We start from the raw sequence: 21,171 nt of genomic DNA on the forward strand, positions 1-21,171 counted from the left end.
ACTATTAAATAAGTCCAATTGGCTATAAAAAAAAGAGGCAAGCAGGAGTTGAGTATTTGAAGTAAGAACTAAGGAATAAGAGAGAGTTTGTCCCAATTCCAATAGCAGGGCTGATTTTTGATCATCTCGGCTTTCTCAGTTGTTTATCACCAGCTGCTTGGAAGGATGGGTGTTTGCAGAAAAGGAGCTATTGCCTTAGTGTCTAGAGTTGCCCACACAGTCATATCAGATCAGGCAGGGCAGGTTCTGAATAGGAGCAAAACTGCATCAACTGTGTGGCAGAGAGCACAAAGTGAGAACACAAGAAGAGAGCTGTTAAGTCTTTTTTTATGGAATCAAGAAAAAGGAGAGAAGAGGCAATAAAAGAGATACTTTGATGAAACCTTTCATGAGTAAGGCCAGAACCTTCTATCTATAAAGGAAGATCCCCAGACGTGATGCCCAAGAGTATATACCACACCCTTGGCACTAGTGGCCGTAAAGAGTTCTCACTCCTGACCAGACACTTTTTGCCAGCACCTTGGACAGTGGGAGGGAAACTGAGTTTTTCTTTTGTCAATAGTTACCACTGTTCATGAGATTCTTAAATACTTGAAATCTGTAAATTCTTAAACAATTTTATTAAGGTATAATGTGACATTTATAAATACTTCAGTACTCTTTTCTATTCTGCTGAAGAGATTAATTTGTGCTGGTTGGGTGAAAACTGGCTAATATTAATAAAGCATACACATAAGAAATAAAGTGATTAAATAGTCTTTTAACTCAATAGTGACTCTAGACTATTGGGCAGATCTTAACTCATCCTAGTTTCAAATTTCATTAGCTAGCATAGTTCTTGTCTTCAGATTCTTTTCTACCTGAACTCAGTCATGAAAATGGCAACACAGCACAGGTAGGTCATAACGCCCACTCATTCTCATCCCTTCATTGTTCCTTAAAACTGTCAGATTCACCTCCTCTCTCTTCCCTCCTAGAATATCTGATGGTATCATCTGTGAAAAGGACTCTGTATATACTCCCTGGTATAAAAGTAATCAAAAGTTCAAATATATGCCCTGAAATGCTTTATAAATCATAAAGGCAGTGGAATAGATTATTTAAAGTATCTACAGTAATACAGACACATTATTATAGAAAAATAAAAGGTGCGTTAAGCTAATTATATCTGAGGAGTAGTTTGGAGGGTCTTGCTTTATAACATTATGTATCTGAGAAAAAGCACTATGGAAAGAGGTTTCACAAGCCTTTAATTTTAAATTTAAAAAAATTAAAGTGCAGCATACATACAGAAATGTACCCTGCCCTCTTCTGTGTAGTTTAAGTTTCCATGAGGCAAGTCCAGGTAATGGAAGAATCCCCCAATCTTCAGTTAGATGAGTACACCTAAAAGCCTACTCTGTTAGCTACATAATTTTGATATTCTCCCCTTGGGGATTTTGCTTTTGTTATAAGACGTCACTATCTAACTTTTTAGCCTTATTATAAAAAAAAAAAACAACAAATCTTTAATTCTTGGGGCACTTTACCAGTGGCATCAGCAAATATACATAGGCGTTCATTTCTATATTACGTATTCAATTTGCGACAAATTGCTGTGCCTCATTAAATCTCAATCATAAGCTAGGATTTTTAATCACAAGTAAGTTCATGGGTATAGGAGGAATATCATTGTTAACCCTATGGATCTTGTATGACACTACTTATATGCCATATGCTATCTCATAGTTTTAATAAATTTTAGTTTTATGTTGACTTGAGTTAAAAAAATGGTTATCATGCCTTCACAACCTTGCTTCTATTTTATATCTATATTCTATTATACACTCTCTGTTAGAGGTCCTCAGTGATTCCCTGTTGTCTACAGGAGCAAGCCCATCTTTTTAAATCTGGAATTCAGGAGTCTTTACATTCTGTCTACAGTCTTGTAATTTGACTTGGTCTCTTACTATTCCTTCTACCCTTCTTCCCTCACTTCAACAGTAAATGCTGATTTATAGTAAATGGGAATTTTTCGGTCAAACTTAATGAACTCTCAATGAAAGACTCAGTTTGTCTTTTTTTCTTTCAAATGTATTAAGTTCAATAAAGGTAATGTATCTTGTTCCCCCTTTCTGTCCATTCTACTCACTGTGCATAATTTTTTTACATTTCTGCAATCTTTAGAATGACTTTATGTTTTCATTCAATTCCTATAATACCATCATGGCTCAGTTCAGTCATTCTTTTTCATAAAGCCCTCCGAGATTAATATAGCTAGGTTAAAGTGTTTTCATTCTCAGAAATTTAGCACACTCTTCCTGTATTCCTCAGGCCAGTAATACTTACTGCCTTTTTAACATCACTTGTAGTTTAAATTGATCATTGATATCATTTAGTTTTCCACATGTTTATATCTTGTTCCTACTGTCAGACTATTAAAATAACTTAAAAGCAAAGACTGTGTCATGTTCCATTGTTACATATGTGTATATGTGTGTATACATGTATGTAGACATGACTATTTTATTGATTATTAATAAATTTGGATTTTTTTTGAAACAGCTTTACAATGAGTTACATAGTTGTTTTGAAACTACAAAATCAAGTGAAGCTATGCTCTGGCAAAGTGTTGTTAGTCTTCAGGACCAGCTTTTTCGAAAGGAGGAGGAAAATGCCAAATTAAAAGAAAAACTTCAGGAATCACAAGGAACACCCTATCCTTCATCTCAAGAAAATGATTTGGACTACTCAGAACAGGTGAGAAACATTTTCTAAAAATGTTACTCGTTGCAGTATCATATTAAATTGTCTCCTACAGCTGACTACAAATATAGAAACTTAAATAACTTTGCATATGTTAGTAAGTTGTGGTAGATAGTTATGCATTGTACTACTTTTATACTTTTTGTAGACAGGAACGTTATATATGATACGCATGTAGAAATACATAGTATGTCTGGTATAGTATACTATTGTGGTGAAACATTTGGCTGATATATAATAGTGAAGAGTAAATTAATAGGTCATACCCATTTTAAAACTTTTTAACTAAATGAGGTAATGGAATTGAAAGTATTAATAGGAAGACTCATAAAGTACTTGCCATAGTGCTGTGTATATGGTACTTAATACCTTTAGTCCTGGTTCTGCCACTGCCTTGATGTAAAATTTTGAAAATGTCATTTGATCTTTCTGTTTATTGTGCTATTAAGTGAGGTAGTACAAATGTATAGATAAAAATATGCAGGTTCAGGATTCAAATAAACCTGGCATCAAATTATAGCTTGCTTTCCGAGGTTCATAAACTTAAACAAATTTCTTAGTCCTAGACAAGTTTCGTGGCATGTAAAATGTTGGTATTAATGGTGTCTATGCCATACAGAGTTTTGTGAGGATTAATGATATAGTGCATGTCATGTGCAGAGCCTGGCATATAGAAAATGTTCAGTGGTGTCTCTTTTAGATAATCCTCAAGGTAACTTTCATCTGTAAATATATATTATTAGAAATAATCTTACTCTTTAAATTTAGTTAAGTGTTAGTTAAGGCACTCATCATTTCTTTAAATTTTAGAATTTATTTAGTTCAGGAAATTAACACAAGTAGGTAATTGATGGTTAAATGTTTATTAATGATCCTTTAACAGTAATTTTTATACCCAGCATATTTCATTTTGGTAACGACGCAAACTTAAGACAATAATTTTTAAATTAATGTTGTATTATATTGCATTGTTTGGACATCAGGCATATGGAATTGGATTAATCAAAATTTGTGTCATGATACAGTGTTAATGTTACATGCATAGGCCTATTTTACTTAACTAATTTGTGTATTATAATAAACACAGTTGTCTTACCAACTAATTCAAGGCTCTGGAACATTACTAATGACTCACATCTGCTTGTATGCCCCTCCATTATCTGGTACCCTGATTCTTTCACCAGAGATAACCACTAAATTATTTTTATCACTTGAGTTATTTTTTAAAGTTTTATCACATACAAATTATGAGGAAATAGAATATTGTTTAGTCTTGTTATTTATAAAAATGTATCATAATTTGTTGTTTTTGGGCTTTTGCAATTTTGACTCAATATTATGTTTTTAAGATTCACCTGTGTTGTTTGGTATAGTTCATTTATTTTTACTGAATTTAAATATTCTGTTATATGTGAATATATCTTAACTACTTGGACATTCATTTATAGATGAGTATTTGGATTATTTCCAATTTTTTTTTTATGAATAATGCTGCAGTTGACATTTTTGCACTTGATTTTTGGTATGCATGTCAGTGCATTTTGTGGAATATATACGTAATAATGGAAATTATAGGTTTAGGGTGTGAAAATGTTACTTTCACAAAATACCGATGACTTATTTTTTAAAGTAGTTTTCATTAATTTTACTCCCACGAACTATGTATAAGAGATCTGGTTGATTCCTATCCTCAACACCTGGTATTGTCAGACTTCTTAGTTTGTTGACAACTGAATTAGTGTAAAATAATTTTTATTTTGATATTCATGTGCATATCACTGATAAAGCATATATCTTCAAATGATTTACTAGCCAAGTATGTACCCTCTTCTACAAAACTTCTGTTATGTCTTTCATTCATTCTTCTATTGGATTTTTTTTCTTACTGGTTTATAAGAGTTCTTTATATGTTCTAGTAAGATAAATGTATGGCAAACATCTCAGTGTGTACTTCATTTTTTCATTTTAAGGTGTAATTTGATGAACAGAAATTCTTAATTTTAATTTAGGCAAATTAATCTTTGTAGTTATTGTGTCAGTCTCTCATTTAAGAAATCCTTTCCTTCTCCAGACAGAAAGGTTTGTACCTGTTTTCTTCAAAAAGCTTAAAACCTTTGCTTGTGTTTTTTAAAATTCATAATTGACTAAGAATTGTGTTTTGTTTATAACGTGAGGTAAGAATCCATTTTTATTTATTTATTTTCTCCTGAATAGTAAGCAATTTTTCCAAGTCAACTTGTTGAGTGTTTCCTTTTTTCCCTGTAGTGGTAGGCTACTTCTCTCATATATCCTTCTTCAGTGTATTTGTAAGTTTCTTTCTAGTCTCTGCATTCTCTGTATTTCTGTACAATGTTATAATATCTTAATTAGCATAGCTTTATAATAAGTCTTTATGTTTGGTAGATATACTCCTATTTTCTTTAATAGTTTTTAAAGTGCCTTGGCTTTGTTGGCACTTAGCACTTTAATATAACTTAAAGGATAATTTATAAAGTTTCGTGAGAAATACTGTTGGTATTTTTCATAAACAGTTTTATTGCACTGTAACATATAGTGAAGTGTATAAACTTCCTATAACTCAGTGACATTTTACAAAGTGAATACGTCCATATGAATATCACTCAGATCAAGATATAGAACATTACCAATGTCCAATAAACCTCCCTAATGTTCCTAATCAGTAGCTATCCCCTTAAAGGTAACCACTATTTTGACTTCTATCATCATTGATTAATTTTGCTTATTTTTGAAGCTCTCAGTATTTCACCTTTAAACACTGTATTTGCTCTTATTTTTTGTAAATATCCTTTGTCACATTAAGGGAGTTCCTATCTATTCATACTTTGATGAAAGCTGTTTCATGATCTGGTATTGAGTGTTTACAGTGCATCTTTTAAGATGATACTGAGGTTTTTCTCATTTATTCTGTTAACAAGTTCATTACATGATTAATTTTCAATTATTCAATTTTGCTTTCCTGACATAAACCTAACCTTGTTGTAATATTCTATTATTTTCATAAATTGCTGAAGTCAATTTGCTAATATTTTGCTTAGTGTTTTTGCATCTGTATGTATGAGGGATATTGAATTCTACTGTCTTTAATGATTTTTGTGTTTAATTTTTTATCAGTTTTTCTATCAGTTGCTAAGAGAAAGGTGTTAAGATCTCCCAGTATCATCAGATTTTTCTCTTTCTCCCTTTGTCAATTTTTGCTTCATGTTATTTAAAGATGTTTTATTAGGTGCATAGATATTTCTGATTGTCATGCTTTCTGATTGGTTGAACTCTTTGTCATTATAAAATGTCACTTTTAACTATGATAATATTCTGTTGACTTGAAATCTAATTTTATGATGTTGATATAACCATTAAGGATAATGGTTACATTTTAGAAGGTATACCTTCTCCCATCATTTTAATTTCCACCTATAGGTGTCTCTGTTTAAATTGTATGTATTTGGGGGTCCTGTTTTTTAGATTCATTTTGGCAACTTCTTTCTTTTCATTGCAGGGTTAATCCTCTTAAATTTCATATAATTATTAATATGGTTGGGTTTAGGTATACCATTTTACCATTAATTTTCTGCTTATCCTTTTGTTCCTCTGTCCCTGTTTTCCTTCCTTCCTTTTGGGTCAGCTTACTATATATTTTTTTAAAGTAATTTAAAAATTTCACTTTTCTGTCTTCTGGACTCCACTGTTTCTGATAAATCAGTGGGTGTTTGCTTCATTGTTCACTTAAATGTGATGTGTTATTTTGTCTAGTTTTTTTTTCATTATTTTACCTTTGGTTTGAAGAATTTTAACTATGATGTTCCCAAGTCAGCCTTCTTGCAGTTTGATGAGTTTCTTGATTTTTGTAAACAATGTGTATGTATGTATGTGTAAAGGCACACACACACACACTTGCTAAATTAGGGAAAGTTTTGACATTTTCTCAAATATTTTTGTGACTCCTCCATTTGAGATTCCCAGTGTTAAACTTTTTAATATTGTCCCACAGAACAGTGATTCTTCATATTTTCCCAATCTTTTAATATTTATATTCTTCAGATTATATAATTTCTATTAATTTATTCAACTTAACTGACATTTCTGTTATCCAATTTGATATTGACTTTTCTATAAATTATTCTTTAAATGTGTTTCAGTTCTAGAATTTTTATTTGATTCATATTGTACTATATATATATATATCTGTGGAGTTTTCTTATTCATATCTTACAAACGTATTTTTCTTTAGGTCCTTGTTATAAAAGCCAAAGTAGATCCTTTAATATCATTATACTTTAATTCCATCTTTTGGGTCTTCTTAGGTTTAATGACTAGTGGTTTTCCTTTGCTTTTGAATATGATTCATGTATTAGTGCTTCCTCTGTCTCATAATTTGGGATTATATAGTATATATGCTATAGATATGTTATGAATATGTTATGGATACTCTGGTTTCTATTATATTTCTCATATTAGGTTTCTTTTTTCTTTTAATCAGAATTTAACTAGGTTAGACTTAAATTCTGAGCCCTGTTTCCCTTTAGGTGGATACAGTTAAATTGCTTTAAGTTCTTTTAAGCTTACCTGGATTGCTTAGAGCTCTGATTGCTTAGAGGTTTTCCCAGTGTGAATAGTTCAGGTGTCAGTCATACTTGGCTCTCCTTTGTAGAATTTCCCCCTCTTTCTAGCTGCTGTGGCAGGCTTTTAGTTCTTCAAGCAAGTAAGACTAAGTTTCTGATGGAATTTTAGCCTCCTCACACAGTGTCTGTTGTGGGCCACTCTCAGGTAAAATTTCAAAAAAATGGATAACTTACTCAATGTGGTTCTATTTTCCCAGTATTTATTTCCTATCCAGAATCTTCCAGTGTGATCATTCTCTGTTACCTTCAGGTAGTTGTTTTTATATTTTGCTCAGAGTTTAAATAGTTATTTTCAAGAGGCTTAATTTGATAGAATCAACTCAGCCATTACTGTAAGTGTAACTTCCCAGTGTTTGACTTCTAAAATTATATTTTACTTTTTTTCATTTTTCATACAATACAAGGAACTTAATTTCCTTTCCTTTATCTCTTCCCCTATTTTACTCTTGTTGTCTTATGATTTAATCCTACATACATATTTGTCCTATATGACATTACTGTTATTGTTATCCAAAAATCAAGTTAGTATTCATATAGAATTTTTACCCTTTTGAATGTTCTTCAGGTCTTTCCTACAACTCTGTGTTTCCCTCTAGAATCTTTTGCCTTTTGTATTAAACACTCTTCCAGTGTGGCTAGGTCTGAGAGAGCTATGGGGAGAGGAGTATGAGGTGACCTCAGAGAGAGAGGCAGATGTAGGATCAGGGCTTTGTTAGGCCACCATAAGTGTTTTACTCTGAGTGAGATGGAAAGTTATTGGTGTGCTTTAAATAGAAGAGTGACATGGAACCTTTTGGAGTGGTTAATCAGAAGAGTGGTAAGATGTAAGTTAAGGTTTTAAAATGATCACCCTGGTTGCAAAGCAGAAAATAAACTATAGGAAACCAAGGATGGGAACAGAGGGACAAATTTAAGAGGTGATTATAATAGTCCAGGTGAAAGTTAATGGGTGCTTAGAGTAGGTTGTGAGACATAGCTTAATTTTGGAAGTAATTCAAGGTCCATCCACATTTGAAGATGGCCTAGATGTGAAGTGTGAGAAGAAAGTAGGAATTAAAAATGAATCCAGTAGTTCCAAGCCTAAGTAGCTGGACAAGTGGTTTTGTCATTTTCTGAGGCAAGGAAGATTCTCTAGCATTAGGCAGGAAGGAAGAGGACACTGAAGTTTAATATAGAGAGAAAGAAGTGGAAGCCTGATTAGGGAAATAGGAATAGGAATGGAGAGAAATGGATGACTCAGAATTTCTAGCAATTAGTAACATTTTTAAAAATCATTTTTTTACTATAACTCTTCTTCAGGATTCAATCCTACTAGACTCGTTTCTTCTTCCACCCATCCATCCTTCCTTCCATCCATTCATCATTCATTCATTCATGTGTTGCTCAGTTACATAGTCAATATTTATTAAAGTCTTATTCTAGGTACTAGGTTTAGTGTGAAGGGATGCAAAGATGAGTAAGACAGTCTGTTCTTATGAATATTATAGATGGGCATTCAGACAAGAAAGTAATTATTATAAAATATGCTGTAATAGAAATACGAGCAAAGTATGAACTTTGTGAAGAGAAGCTTTGCAAAGAGCATATTTATGGAGAGGAAGAGGGTTATCAGAGTTTTCACAGAGAAAGTGGACTTTAACTCCAGGTGTGAAATCTTTCTTCTTGCCTGGGTCAAATTACCTTTGAAACTAAAATCAGTCAAAGGGAGAAATACAGTGGGAGAAACCCATTTATTGCTTCCAAGCAGTCATGCCCTTCTGCTCGCCTGGATCTCTCACCACCTGGCTGCAAAAAGGGGCCCCACCTAACCACTCTGGTTCAGACATACCCTCGCTTCCCACACACTTGTAATCACCTATTGATATGGATATGGCTTACTTCTCTCCACACTTTGGAAACACGTATTGATATGGAGATGCACTAAGGCCAGGTGAGAGATTCTAGAAATACTACAGTTTTACCCACATGGACTATGTCAGTTTGAAATCATTGAGGAGTGTCTAGTTTTTTGTTGGGAGTGAACTGGCAGAGGCTCTGAGTTGGGAAAGTATTTGGTGTGTCCTGTATATTGAGAATAGTCTAGTTAAGTACTTGTCATATTTTAATGTACATCCAAGTCATCTAGAGTTTGGATTTGTTGTAAAATAGATTCTAATTTAATAGGTCTGGACTGCAGCCAGAAATTCTGCATTACTTTCATGTTCTCAGATGATAATCTTATAGCTGGTCCAGGGATCACCATTTGATTAGTAATAGACTAAATGGGCAAGAGGATTTCACAGTTGATGGGAAATGGAAGATTTTATTCTTTCTTCTTCTACCCCTAATTAATTTTTCAAATGCTTATAATGGGACTTTTTTGTGCATGGTTTTTGGAGGTTGTATTTACAGAGTAATAAATAACAACATAAATTCTGGAGTCTGGATCCCTTCTGTCTGTAACCTTGGGCAAACTACTTCTTTAAAGTCTTAGTCTTATCATTTGTAAAATGGGTATTTTAATAGTACCTACCTCATAGTTTTTTGAAGATGATACGAGGCCATGTATGGCAGGGCATGTAGTGTAATAAATAGCTCTAAACACTTCTTATGTTGTGTTAGTAAATTTGAGTTATTTTTTCCCAGTCATTATATCCTCTTTCTCATGATCTCACTTAAAATCAGAATTATTGGTGAGCTAACTGACAATCTTTGCTCTAGGAAAGGTCAAAGCTAATTGGCTTATATGAGATTGAAACCTGTGACCTTTGATTTTTTAGTACCCTGCTCCTAAGTAGTTGAATTCTGAATGACTACCTATTCTTATCTCAGAGTGATTGCTCTATCTTTTTCATGTAGAAGTACTGTTTGTTGTCTTGGAGGAATACCTTGCATTAGAGGACAAGATTAAGCCTTAAATTTACTATATTTATCTGTGAATGATATACACTCCATGTGGCTAGCAGCAGACACAAGATTGAAGTTGTGTATTTTAACCATAGGCTTGTTTGTTTTTATTCCTTTTCACAGATACTCTATTCTTCTTCTAAGTAGTAGAGAATTGTTTTATGTTATTTTCCCTTCTATTCTCAATTTCTTTTCAAAACTTTTATTACGAAATATTTAACATTTACAAAAGAATAAATGTACTGTCTGTGTACCCACTAGTAACTATCACCAATACTCTTGGTGCTGTCTGTGTGCTTGCTCCTCTCTGATCCCATCTTTCATTATTTTCCCTAAAGATAATCATGCTCTTAATTATTGTGTTTATTAATTCTTGCCTATTAAAACCATGTTTTCTTAAGTAATATACTGTTAAGTATTGCTTTTATTTAAACCTTAAAAATATCATCCTCTATATAGCTGTAATTCTTTTCCCCTTCAGTCAAAGTCTGTTATATGAATAAACTGCAATTTATTTATCTACCGTTTTTGTTAATGAACATTTTTTTTGTTTTTATTTTTTAACTACAGGAATTTTACTTTTACACACCGCTGCGATGAACATTCTATTACATGTCTCCTCATACACATGTGCAATACTTTCTCTAGGATATAATGCTAAGGGTGAAATTGCTTATCATGGATATACAAATGTTCAGACTTAGAAGAATATACCATATTATTTTCCAAAGTGGCTGTGTCAGTTATAGGTTTCTTAGTTGCATTCTTCATGGGGATAAAATGATATCGCATTCTGGTTTCATTCTTTGATTTCTAGTGAGCTTCAGCATCTTAAGCTTATGTTATGTGAAATACCTTTTTGTGTGTCCTTTGTCCATATTTAAATTCAAATGTTTGTATTTTTGTTGAAATTCTTTATTTTGGATACTAATCTTTTGTTAGTTACTATATTACTAAACAAAATGAAAGCTTCTATATTACATAGCCTCCAAATCTCTGTGGCTTAAAATTATTTATTTGCATAACAGTCCACTGTGGGTATTACATGAATTTTCAACTTCCAAGCAGTGACTTAGAGATACAAGCTCCTTTCATCTCTTGGATCCACTAGCTTTAAACATGGTTCCCAGTGTTATCTGGGAATAACTGCTTCAGCCAGCAAGAAGGGAAAAAGGGCCTAGAGAATTACATTTAGGAAGTTTTATGAATAAGGCTTATGACTTACAAGTGGTACATGTTACTTCCATAGGCATACCGCTGGCCATAACTCAGTTATTTGGCCCCATGTTATCTTATTGCCAAGAAGAGTGGGAAATATGTGTCCATTTCCAAAAAGAGGAGTTGCATTTAAAAGTCAGCCATCAGTTTCAGCAATCAATTATAATTGTTGCAAATATCTTCTTGCTTGTGACTTTTTTTTTACTTGTTTGTAGTATCTTTTGAAAAATGAAATTATTAATGTTAATATAGTTGAATTTCTTAATATTTTCTCTTAAACTTGTTGCTTATTGCATCTTGTTTAAAAAATTCTACCTTATCTAAAACTCAGAGATACTTTCCTATATTTTCATCCAAAGTGTTCGTTTTGACTTCACACATAGTCTTTAATGTCTGTGGTGTTGATTTCTGTTTAGTTTGAAAAGAAGTGTATAATTTTAATTTTAAAAAAATCTGGATGTTTGTTTTAGCACCATTTATTGTGCTAATAATCACTCTTTTTCTCAGTGATCTGCAGTTTCATCTCTGACATTTTTATTGTATAGCTATATGGGCCCATATTTAAGTGGATCAATTTTCAAGCTTTTTATTCAGTTGCATTGGGTGATTTAAAAAAAAATCTCTGAAACACCAACACTGTCCTTGTTATTGTAGCTTTATAATGAGTCTTGATAACTGATATGACAGGTCTCTTTGCTTTATTCTTCTTCAACAGTATATTGCATATTCCTGATCTTTTGTTTCTGGGATAAGTTGTAACCAGCTATCAAGTTCCCTGAAAAATCTTACAGAGGAATTTGTGGAGAACTGATATTTTATCATTTTAAATCTTTCTATCCCTGGATATGCTTTTTCTTTGTTAATTGAGTTCTTCTTTAATGTATTCAAATGAAGTTTTGTAGTTTTATACAAAGATCTTTTATCTCCTTATTAGATATGTAATTGCTAATGTCTTTTTTTTGGATTCTGAGTTGCATAGATTTTTGTTGTTTTGTTAGCTATTTGTATTTTTATTAGGTTTTCTGTTTCTTGTATATAGCAATGCAGTTGATTTTTAAATGTTTGTCTTATATCCAGCCACTCTGCTCATCTCTTATTAATTCTAATTTTTTTGTGGATTCCTCTGGGTTTTCTATGTAGATCTTTATATTAAGGCAGTTTTGTTTCTTCCTCAGAAATCTAATATGTTACACCAATATTTATCCTATATTTAAAATGGTATATTAATATATATTTATATAACATATTTATAAAATAAGAGCTATATTTTACCATACAGTTAAATAGAAATTCAATAGAATTGGTGAGAGTGGGTGTCTTTGTCTTGTTCCAAATTTTAAAGGGAACATTTCACCACGGAGAATGAAGTTAGCCATCAGATTCTTATAGATAAGATGCTCTTATCAGGCTGAATAACCTGTATCAAGTAATATCATCAGTGGTAATAAATGTTATCAAATGTTTTATCTTTCAATATCTTGGACATTTGTAACCCTTTATAAACTGCTTTATTCACTTCACTGATATTTCATTTATTTTTAGAATCTGTATGAATGAAATTGGTCTGTTATATAACTGTACTGTCCTTGGTTTTAGTAATAAGAGTAGCTTCATAGAATGAGTTATTGAGCTAAAGAGAATTAGAAAAATGGACTATCTAGTTGACAAAATTACTCAGAATGTAGTGCAGAGACACAGCATAAAGGAGAATATGAAAGAGTTGAGTAGACATGGAGGATAGAATGAGTAGTCCAAATCATGACTAATTGTTAAAGGTGAGGTACAGAATAGAGGTGTGGCAGTAAACTCTTCAACTATGTATTAGGTGTTTTCAAATCATCTAGGTCAGTTTGACTTTAAATCTGTGAGCTTCTTACCATTCATTTTTTTGGGTTTCTGTCTTTTCTTTTTAAAAATAATGCATAGTAGTATGAGAGTATGCTAATTCCACAAGACTTGACACAGGAGTTTAGGGTCCTTAAGTCACATAAATCAAGATAAAAAGCATAATGAGGTTAGTTCTAGTGAATTCAAGGCAGATAGTGGTGGCAGAGAGTGTATTTGGTTATAGAGAGAGGGCTGTGCCTAGGTTAGGGTTCCTTCTTGATATCTGTAGACTAAGGTGAGGAGCTGTAGGGAAACTACATCTTAGCTCCAGTGCTTAGTCTCTCCTTCAGCCCCAGATGATGGTGGAAGACCTAAAAGAGGCATGGTCTTAGACCCTGAGTGTATTTTCACTCTTCAACCCTGCATATGCCTCTGTGTATTTATAAAAGGATATACAAAGTAAATGAAGAATATGTATTTTATATAATTGGAAACATACAGTGTATAAATTTGTATCCTGCTTGTACAATTGTCATTTCATTATAGTATGATTAAATGTTTAAACTTTTTTTTGATTGTCTAATAGTCTCACATAGAAAAGTACCATTTTTTGCCTAAACATTTCCCTACTTTGTGACATTTAACTTATTTCAGTATATCTTTCTTTGATTTTGATGCTATGATGAACATTTTCACTTGTGTATCTTTATTCTCTGGTGGTTCTGTAGGATGAATTCTTAAAAGTAAAGTCCCTTTGAAAGATTATGTACCTAAGGCTTTTGAATATACCACAGCAAACTACATTACAGAAAGATTATACCAAATTGTCTTCTCATAGTGTATGAGAGTGCCTAGTTTTCATAACCTAGCAAGATTTATTGTCATTTGAAAACAGCCTTGTTAATTCATCCTTTGTTAATTCATCCTGTAAACTAGTGAGGTTTTTCACTTCACTTTTCTTTTGTGAATATTCTATGAGTTTGTATTTTTATATTCTTTTCATTTGTTTACTGATTTACATGGCCTCTTAAGTAGATACTAAAGAAATTAGCTCTCTGTAATATTTACCACAGATATTTCACAGTTTGTCTACCTTGTTAACACTTTCTTAGAACTTCTAGACTAAATTCTAAGATTATTGAGAACTTTTTCTTAAAACCTTTTTCTTAAGCTTACCTTCAAGCTCCTGGGTGTCTTATTTTATTCCCCCTGTCTTTTGCAGTGATTGGTATATTAATTTCAATAATGCTTATTGACAGAACACATGAAACATGTATATCCTGGTTCCATACCCAGTTGGCCTATCCTACAATGATCAAGTATTCTTTGATACAATTCCAGTACATGTGAGGTAGAAACATTGAGGAATCAACTTTTGCAAGAGATAATCTAATTGTGATGTGGGATGGTTACACATGGACTAAAAACTTCTGTTGTCTTTTCTTTAGTAGTGCTGAATTTATTCTGTACAGTTTCCAACACAGCAAAGAAAAAAAAATGTCAGTAAACTTTGTTCCCTTGCCAGGGGGTCTACTACTGATAGTGGCTATTTGGCATCAACTATTTGAATTTTTCAGTTCGCAGGGACGAGTTCAAATTGTAGTTCCTTAGTATAGGATCAGAATGCTATTAAGCCTTGTCATAATGTAGTTGGAAAATAATATGCCAGCGAGACTGGGATTAAAGATGGCAGCATGAGAGATGAGACAGAGGCCTCCTCCTAAAACTGCATATAATATGAAAATATAATTAATACAACTAATACTGAAAGAGGAACAGGAAAGAGGGCTGCGCCAGACTGCATACACCTGGAGAAAAGAATAGACCTCATACAACATGATAACGTATCAAAGCTGTGGCCTGGTGGGACCCAAGGCATTCCTCTATCCCAGCTCACCAGTGGGAGGAAGAGAAACGGGGTGGGAAGGGAGTAGAGGCCTGGGACTGCTGAATACCTAGCTTTGGAGATGTGCTCTGAGAGCACAAACCTACATTGCATGGTGCTCTGGTGATTAGCAGGGTTGGAAAGCTAAAATAGGAGGAACACCTGGAGACATTGAGATTCTAGCCGCTTGTAGAAAACAGGATCCAAATGTGACTACTCTGGGACAAAAGAAAGGCAGACAATGTGAGAGGCTTCCTAACAGTGAGAGGGCTGCTAAAAGGGCAAGGAATTCACAGAGCTTACTACTCAGGAGAAAGGACAAAATTGTCTAGGTGAAAAAAAAAAATTGTCTGGGTGCACTCTGCCCAGGAGGTTCGGAACTTTCATAATCTTCAGGTGCTCCAGCTCCCTGGCTGGATACACAGCTTCAAGGCCCCCATCTTTGATACGCAGACTGCTGCACCTTCCTTCTGGCCACCCCATACCTGGCTCTCAAATGAGAAAACCTGGCCCTGGCGTCAGGCCAGCCAGAGGGAAGCTCCACCTATAGCAGCTATAAACGAAAAGCAAAGAGGCTTATACCTGTGTGCCTGGCCCACTGGTTTTGGCAGTAGAGATAGGCATAGCAGCCGGGAAGCAGGAAATACCTCTTTCCTCCCCCCAGGAACCAATACTGTTCCCCTGTGACCTCCGACATTGCTCCAGGGGCTGAGCAGCTCCAGAGATTAGAGCTTCTGGGCACGAGAGTACACCACATACAAATATGAAATGTCAGAGGAACCTGGTTCAAAGCAAAATCATACGTACACCTGAGAAAGAGTTAAAAGAAACTGATCCCATGAATTTTCCTGAAAGAGAGTTTAAAATACAAATCATAAACATGCTCATTGAGGTACAGAAAAATATTCAAGAACTCGAATGAATTCCAGTTGGAGATCCAACATTACAGAACACAGTATCAGAAATGAAACATACAATGGAAGGTTTTAAAAGCAGATTAGACATGATGAAGGAGACGATAAATTAAATAGAAATTAGAGAAGAGGAATAGAAAGAAGATGAAGCACAGAGAGAAAAAAGGATCTCTAAGAATGAAAGAACATTGAGAGAACTGTGCAACGAATCCAAATGGAACAATGTTCCTATTATAGGGGTACCAGAAGAAGGAGAGAGAGGAAAAGGGATAGAAAGTGTCTTTGAGGAAGTAATTGCTGAAAACTTCCTCAATCTGGGGAAGGAGATAGTCTCTCAGGCCATGGAGGTGCACAGATCTCCCAACACAAGGGACCCAAGGAAGATAACACCAAGACATATAATAATTAAAATGGGAAAGGTCAAGGATAAGGACAGACTATTAAAAGCAGCCAGGGAGAGAAATAAGATCACATACAAAGGAAAGCCCATCATGTTATCATCAGACTTCTCAGCAGAAACCTTACAGGCCAGAAGGGAGTGGCATGATATATTTAATGCAATGAAGCAGAAGGGCCTCTAATCAAGAAAACTTTATCCCTCAAGATTATCATTTCAATTTGAAGGAGGGATTAAAAAATTTCCAGATAAGGGAAAGCTGAGAGAATTTACCTCCTACAAACCATCTCTACAGTGTATTTTGGAGGGACTGATATAGATGGAGTTGTTCTAAAGGTTTAATAGCTGTCACCAGAGGTAATAAAACCACAGTAAAGAAAGTAGAACAGTTAATTACTAAGCAAATACAAAATTAAATCAACTGCTCCCAAAGTCAGTCAAGGGACAGATAAAGAGTACAGAATATGATACCTAATAATATATAAAGAATGGAGGAGGAAGAAAATATGAGAAAAAAAGAACCATTATATTGTGTTTGTAATAGCATACTAAGTGAGTTAATTTAGACTCTTAGATAGTAAGGAAGTTAACCTTGAATCTTTGGTAACCACAAATCTAAGCCTGCAATGGCAATAAGTACATATCTATCGATAATCACCCGAAATGTAAATGGTCTGAATGCACCAATCAAAAGACACAGAGTCACTGAATGGATAAAAAAACAAGACCCATCTATATGCTGCCTACAAGAGACTCAACTTTAAACCCAAAGACATACACACACCGAAAGTGAAGGGATGGAAAAAGAGATTTCATGGACGTATAGGGAGGAAAAATCACGAGTTGAAGTACTTATATCAGACAAAATAGACCAAAACAAAGAAAGTCAGAAGACACAAAGAAGGACATTACATAATGCTAAAGGGATCAATTCAACAAGAAGATACAACCATTATAAATATCTATGCACCTAACACAGGATCACCTGCATATGTGAAACAAATGCTAACAGAATTAAAAGGGGAAATAGAATGCAATGTATTCATTCTAGGAGACTTCAATACTCCACTTACTCCAAAGCAAAGATCAACCAGACAGAAAATATGTACGGAGACAGAGACACAGAACAACACAGTAGAACAGATGGACCTAACAGACATCTACAGTACCCTACACCCAAAAGCAGCAGAATACACATCCTTCTCAAGTGCACATGGAACATTTTCAAGAATACATCATATACTAGGCCACAAAAAGATCCTTGGTAAATTCAAAAAGTTTGAAATTGTACCAGCCAGTTTCTCAGACCACAAAGGCATGAAATGAGAAATAAATTACGCAAAGAAAACAAAAAATTGCACAAACACCTGGAGGCTTCACAACATGCTCCTAAATAACCAATGAATCAATGACCAAAATAAAAACAGATCAAGCAATATATGGAGACAAATGACAACAATAACTCAACACCGCAAAATCTGTGGGACAGAGCAAAGGCCATGCTAAGAGGAAAGTATACTATAATACAGGCCTACCTCAAGAAAGAAGAACAATCCCATATACTCACTCTAAACTCACAATTAACAAAATTAGAAAAAGAAGAACAAATGAGGCCCAAAGTCAGTGGAAGGAGGGACATAATGAAGATTAGAGCAGAAATAAATACAATTGAGAAGAATAAAACAATAAAAACAATCAATGAAAGTAGGAACTGGTTCTTTGATAAAATAAACAAAATAAATAAACCCTTAGCCAGATTTATCAAGAAAAAAAGAGAGTCTACTCACATAAACAGAATCAGAAATGAGAAAGGAAAAATCAGTATGGACACCACAGAAATACAAAGAATTATTAGAGAATACTATGAAAAGTTATATGGTAACAAACTGGATAACCTAGAAGAAATGGACAACTTTCTAGAAAAATACAACCTTCCAAGGCTGACCCAGAAAGAAACAAAAAATCTGAACAGACCAATTACCAGCAATGAAATTGAACTGGTAATCAAAAACCTACCTAAGAACAAAACCTTGGACCAGATGGTTTCACTGCTGAATTTTATCAAACATTTAGTGAAGACCTAATACCCATCCTCCTTAAAGTTTTCCAAAGAGTAGAAGAAGAGGGAATACTTCCAAACTCATTCTATGAGGCCAGCATCACTCTAATACCAAAGCTGGGCAAAGACACCACAAAAACAGAAAATTACAGACCAATATCCCTGATGAACATAGATGCAAAAATACTCAACAAAATATTTACAGACCAAACTCAAAAATACATAAAAAAGATCATCCATCATGATCAAGTAGGATTTATTCCAGGGATGAAAGGTTGGTACAACATTCGAAAATCCATCAATATCATCCACTGCATCCAAAAAAAGGACAAAAACCACATGATCATCTCCATAGATGCTGAAAAATCATTTGACAAAATTCAACATCCATTTATGATAAAAACTCTCAGTAAAATGGTTATAGAGGGCAAGTACCTCAACATAATAAAGGCCATATGTGACAAACCCACAGCCAACATTATACTTAAGAGCATGAAGCTGAAAGCTTTTCCTTTAATATTGGGAGCATGAGAAGGATGCCTACTCTCCCCACTGTTATTCAACATAGTACTGGAGGTCCTAGCCATGGCAGTCAAACAACACAAATAAATAAAAGACATCCAGATTAGCAAGGAAGAAGTTAAACTGTCCCTGTTTGCAGATGACATGATATTGTACATAAAAAACCCTAAAGAACCCACCCCAAAACTACTAGATCTAATATCTGAATTCAGTAAAGTTGCAGAATACAAAATTAGTACACAGAAATCTGTTGCATTTCTATACACTAACGATTAACTAGCAGAAAGAGAAATCAGGACAAAAATTCCATTCACAATTGCATCAAAAAGAATAAAATACCTAGGAATAAATCTAACTAAGGAAATGAAAGACCTATACCCTGAAAACTACAAGACACTCCTAAGAGAAAGAAGATACCAATAAATGGGAACACATCCTGTGCTCATGGATAGGAAGAATTAATATTGTCAAAATGGCTATCCTGCCTAAAGCAATCTACAGATTCAGTGTAATTCCTATCAAAATACCCACAGCTTTCTTCAACGAACTATCGAAAATCATTCTAAAATTCATATGGAACTGCAAAAGACCCCGAATAGCCAAAGCAATCCTGAGAAGGAAGAATAGAGCTGTGGTGATTATGTCCCAAACTTCAAGCTCTACTACAAAGCCACAGTAATCAAGACAATTTGGTACTGGCACAACAAGAACAGACTCATAGACCAGTGGGACAAACTGGAGAGCCCTGATATAAACCCAACCATATATGGTTAATTAATATATAATAAAGGATCCATGGACATACAATGATGAAATGATAGCCTCTTCAACAGCTGGTGTTGGCAAAACCAGACAGCTACATGCAAGAGAATGAAACTAGATTATTATTTAACCCCATACACAAAAGAAAACTCGAAATCAATCAAAGACCTGAATGTAAGTCATGAAACCATATAACTCTTAGAAGACAATATAGGCAAAAGTCTCCTGAATATAAGCATGAGAAACTTCTTCCTGAACCCATCTCCTCAAGCAAGGGAAACAAAAGACAAAGTGAACTCATGGGACAGCATCAAACTAAAAAGTTTCTGTACGGCAAAGGACACCATCAACAGAACAAAAAAGGCACCCTACAGTATGGGAGAATATATCTGTAAATGACATATCCAACAAGGGGTTAACATCCAAAATATATAAAGAACTCACATGCCTCAACAACCAAAAAGCAAATAACCTGATCAAAAAATGGGCAGAGGATATGAAGAGACAGTTCTCCATAGAAGAAATTCAGATGGCCAACAGACACATGAAAGATGCTCCACGTCACTAATCATCAGTGAAATGCAAATTAAAACCACCATGAGAAATCACCTCACACCATTAAGGATGGCCAGCTTTGAAAAAACTAAGAACAACAAATGCTGCTGAGTATGTGGAGAAAGGGGAATCCTCCTACACTGCTGGTGGAAATGTAAGCTAGTTCAACCATTGTGGAAAGCAATAGGGAGGTTCCTCAAAAAACCTCCCATAGAAATACCATTCGACCTGGGAATCCCACTCCTTGGAATTTATCCAAAGAATGCAACTTCTCAGATTGAAAAAGACATATGCACCCCTATGTTTATCGCAACACTATTTACAATAGCTAAGATATGGGAGCAACCTAAGTGTCCATCAGTATATGAATGGATAAAGAAAATATGGTACATATACATAATGAAATATTATTCAGCCATAAGAAAGAAACAAATCCTACAATTTCCAACAACATGGATGGGAGCTCGATGATATATGCTCAGTGAAATAAGCCAGGCAGAGAAAGACAAGTGCCACATGATTTCCCTCGTTTGTGTAGTGTAACAATGAAGCAAAACTGAAGGAGTAAAACGGCAGCAGACTCCAGACTCCAAGAAGGGACTAACAGTTGCCAAAGGGGAGGATTGTGGGATGGCGGGGGAGCTGGAGGGAGAAAAGGATTGAGGGATGTTATGTTTAGTACACATTGTGTGAGGGGTCTCGGAGAAGACAGTGTATCACAGACTAGGCAAATAGTGAATCTTTGGCATCTTTCTACATTGACA

The 21,171-nt window shown here is 34.2% G+C and overlaps 1 protein-coding gene across 4 annotated transcripts in view; it reads left to right on the forward strand.

The window, feature by feature from the left end:
• CNTLN (centlein) overlaps positions 1-21,171 on the forward strand; it is a 305,405-nt gene that overhangs the window by 121,840 nt on the left and 162,394 nt on the right. For all 4 annotated transcript variants that reach the window (XM_057498718.1, XM_057498720.1, XM_057498721.1 and 1 more), the window contains one exon: positions 2,545-2,739. In XM_057498718.1, the coding sequence (XP_057354701.1) occupies positions 2,545-2,739 (195 nt within the window). The remainder of the gene's footprint in view (positions 1-2,544; positions 2,740-21,171) is intronic.

This window comes from Manis pentadactyla, chromosome 3 (genome assembly GCF_030020395.1).
Source record: "Manis pentadactyla isolate mManPen7 chromosome 3, mManPen7.hap1, whole genome shotgun sequence".
NCBI lineage: Eukaryota > Metazoa > Chordata > Mammalia > Pholidota > Manidae > Manis > Manis pentadactyla.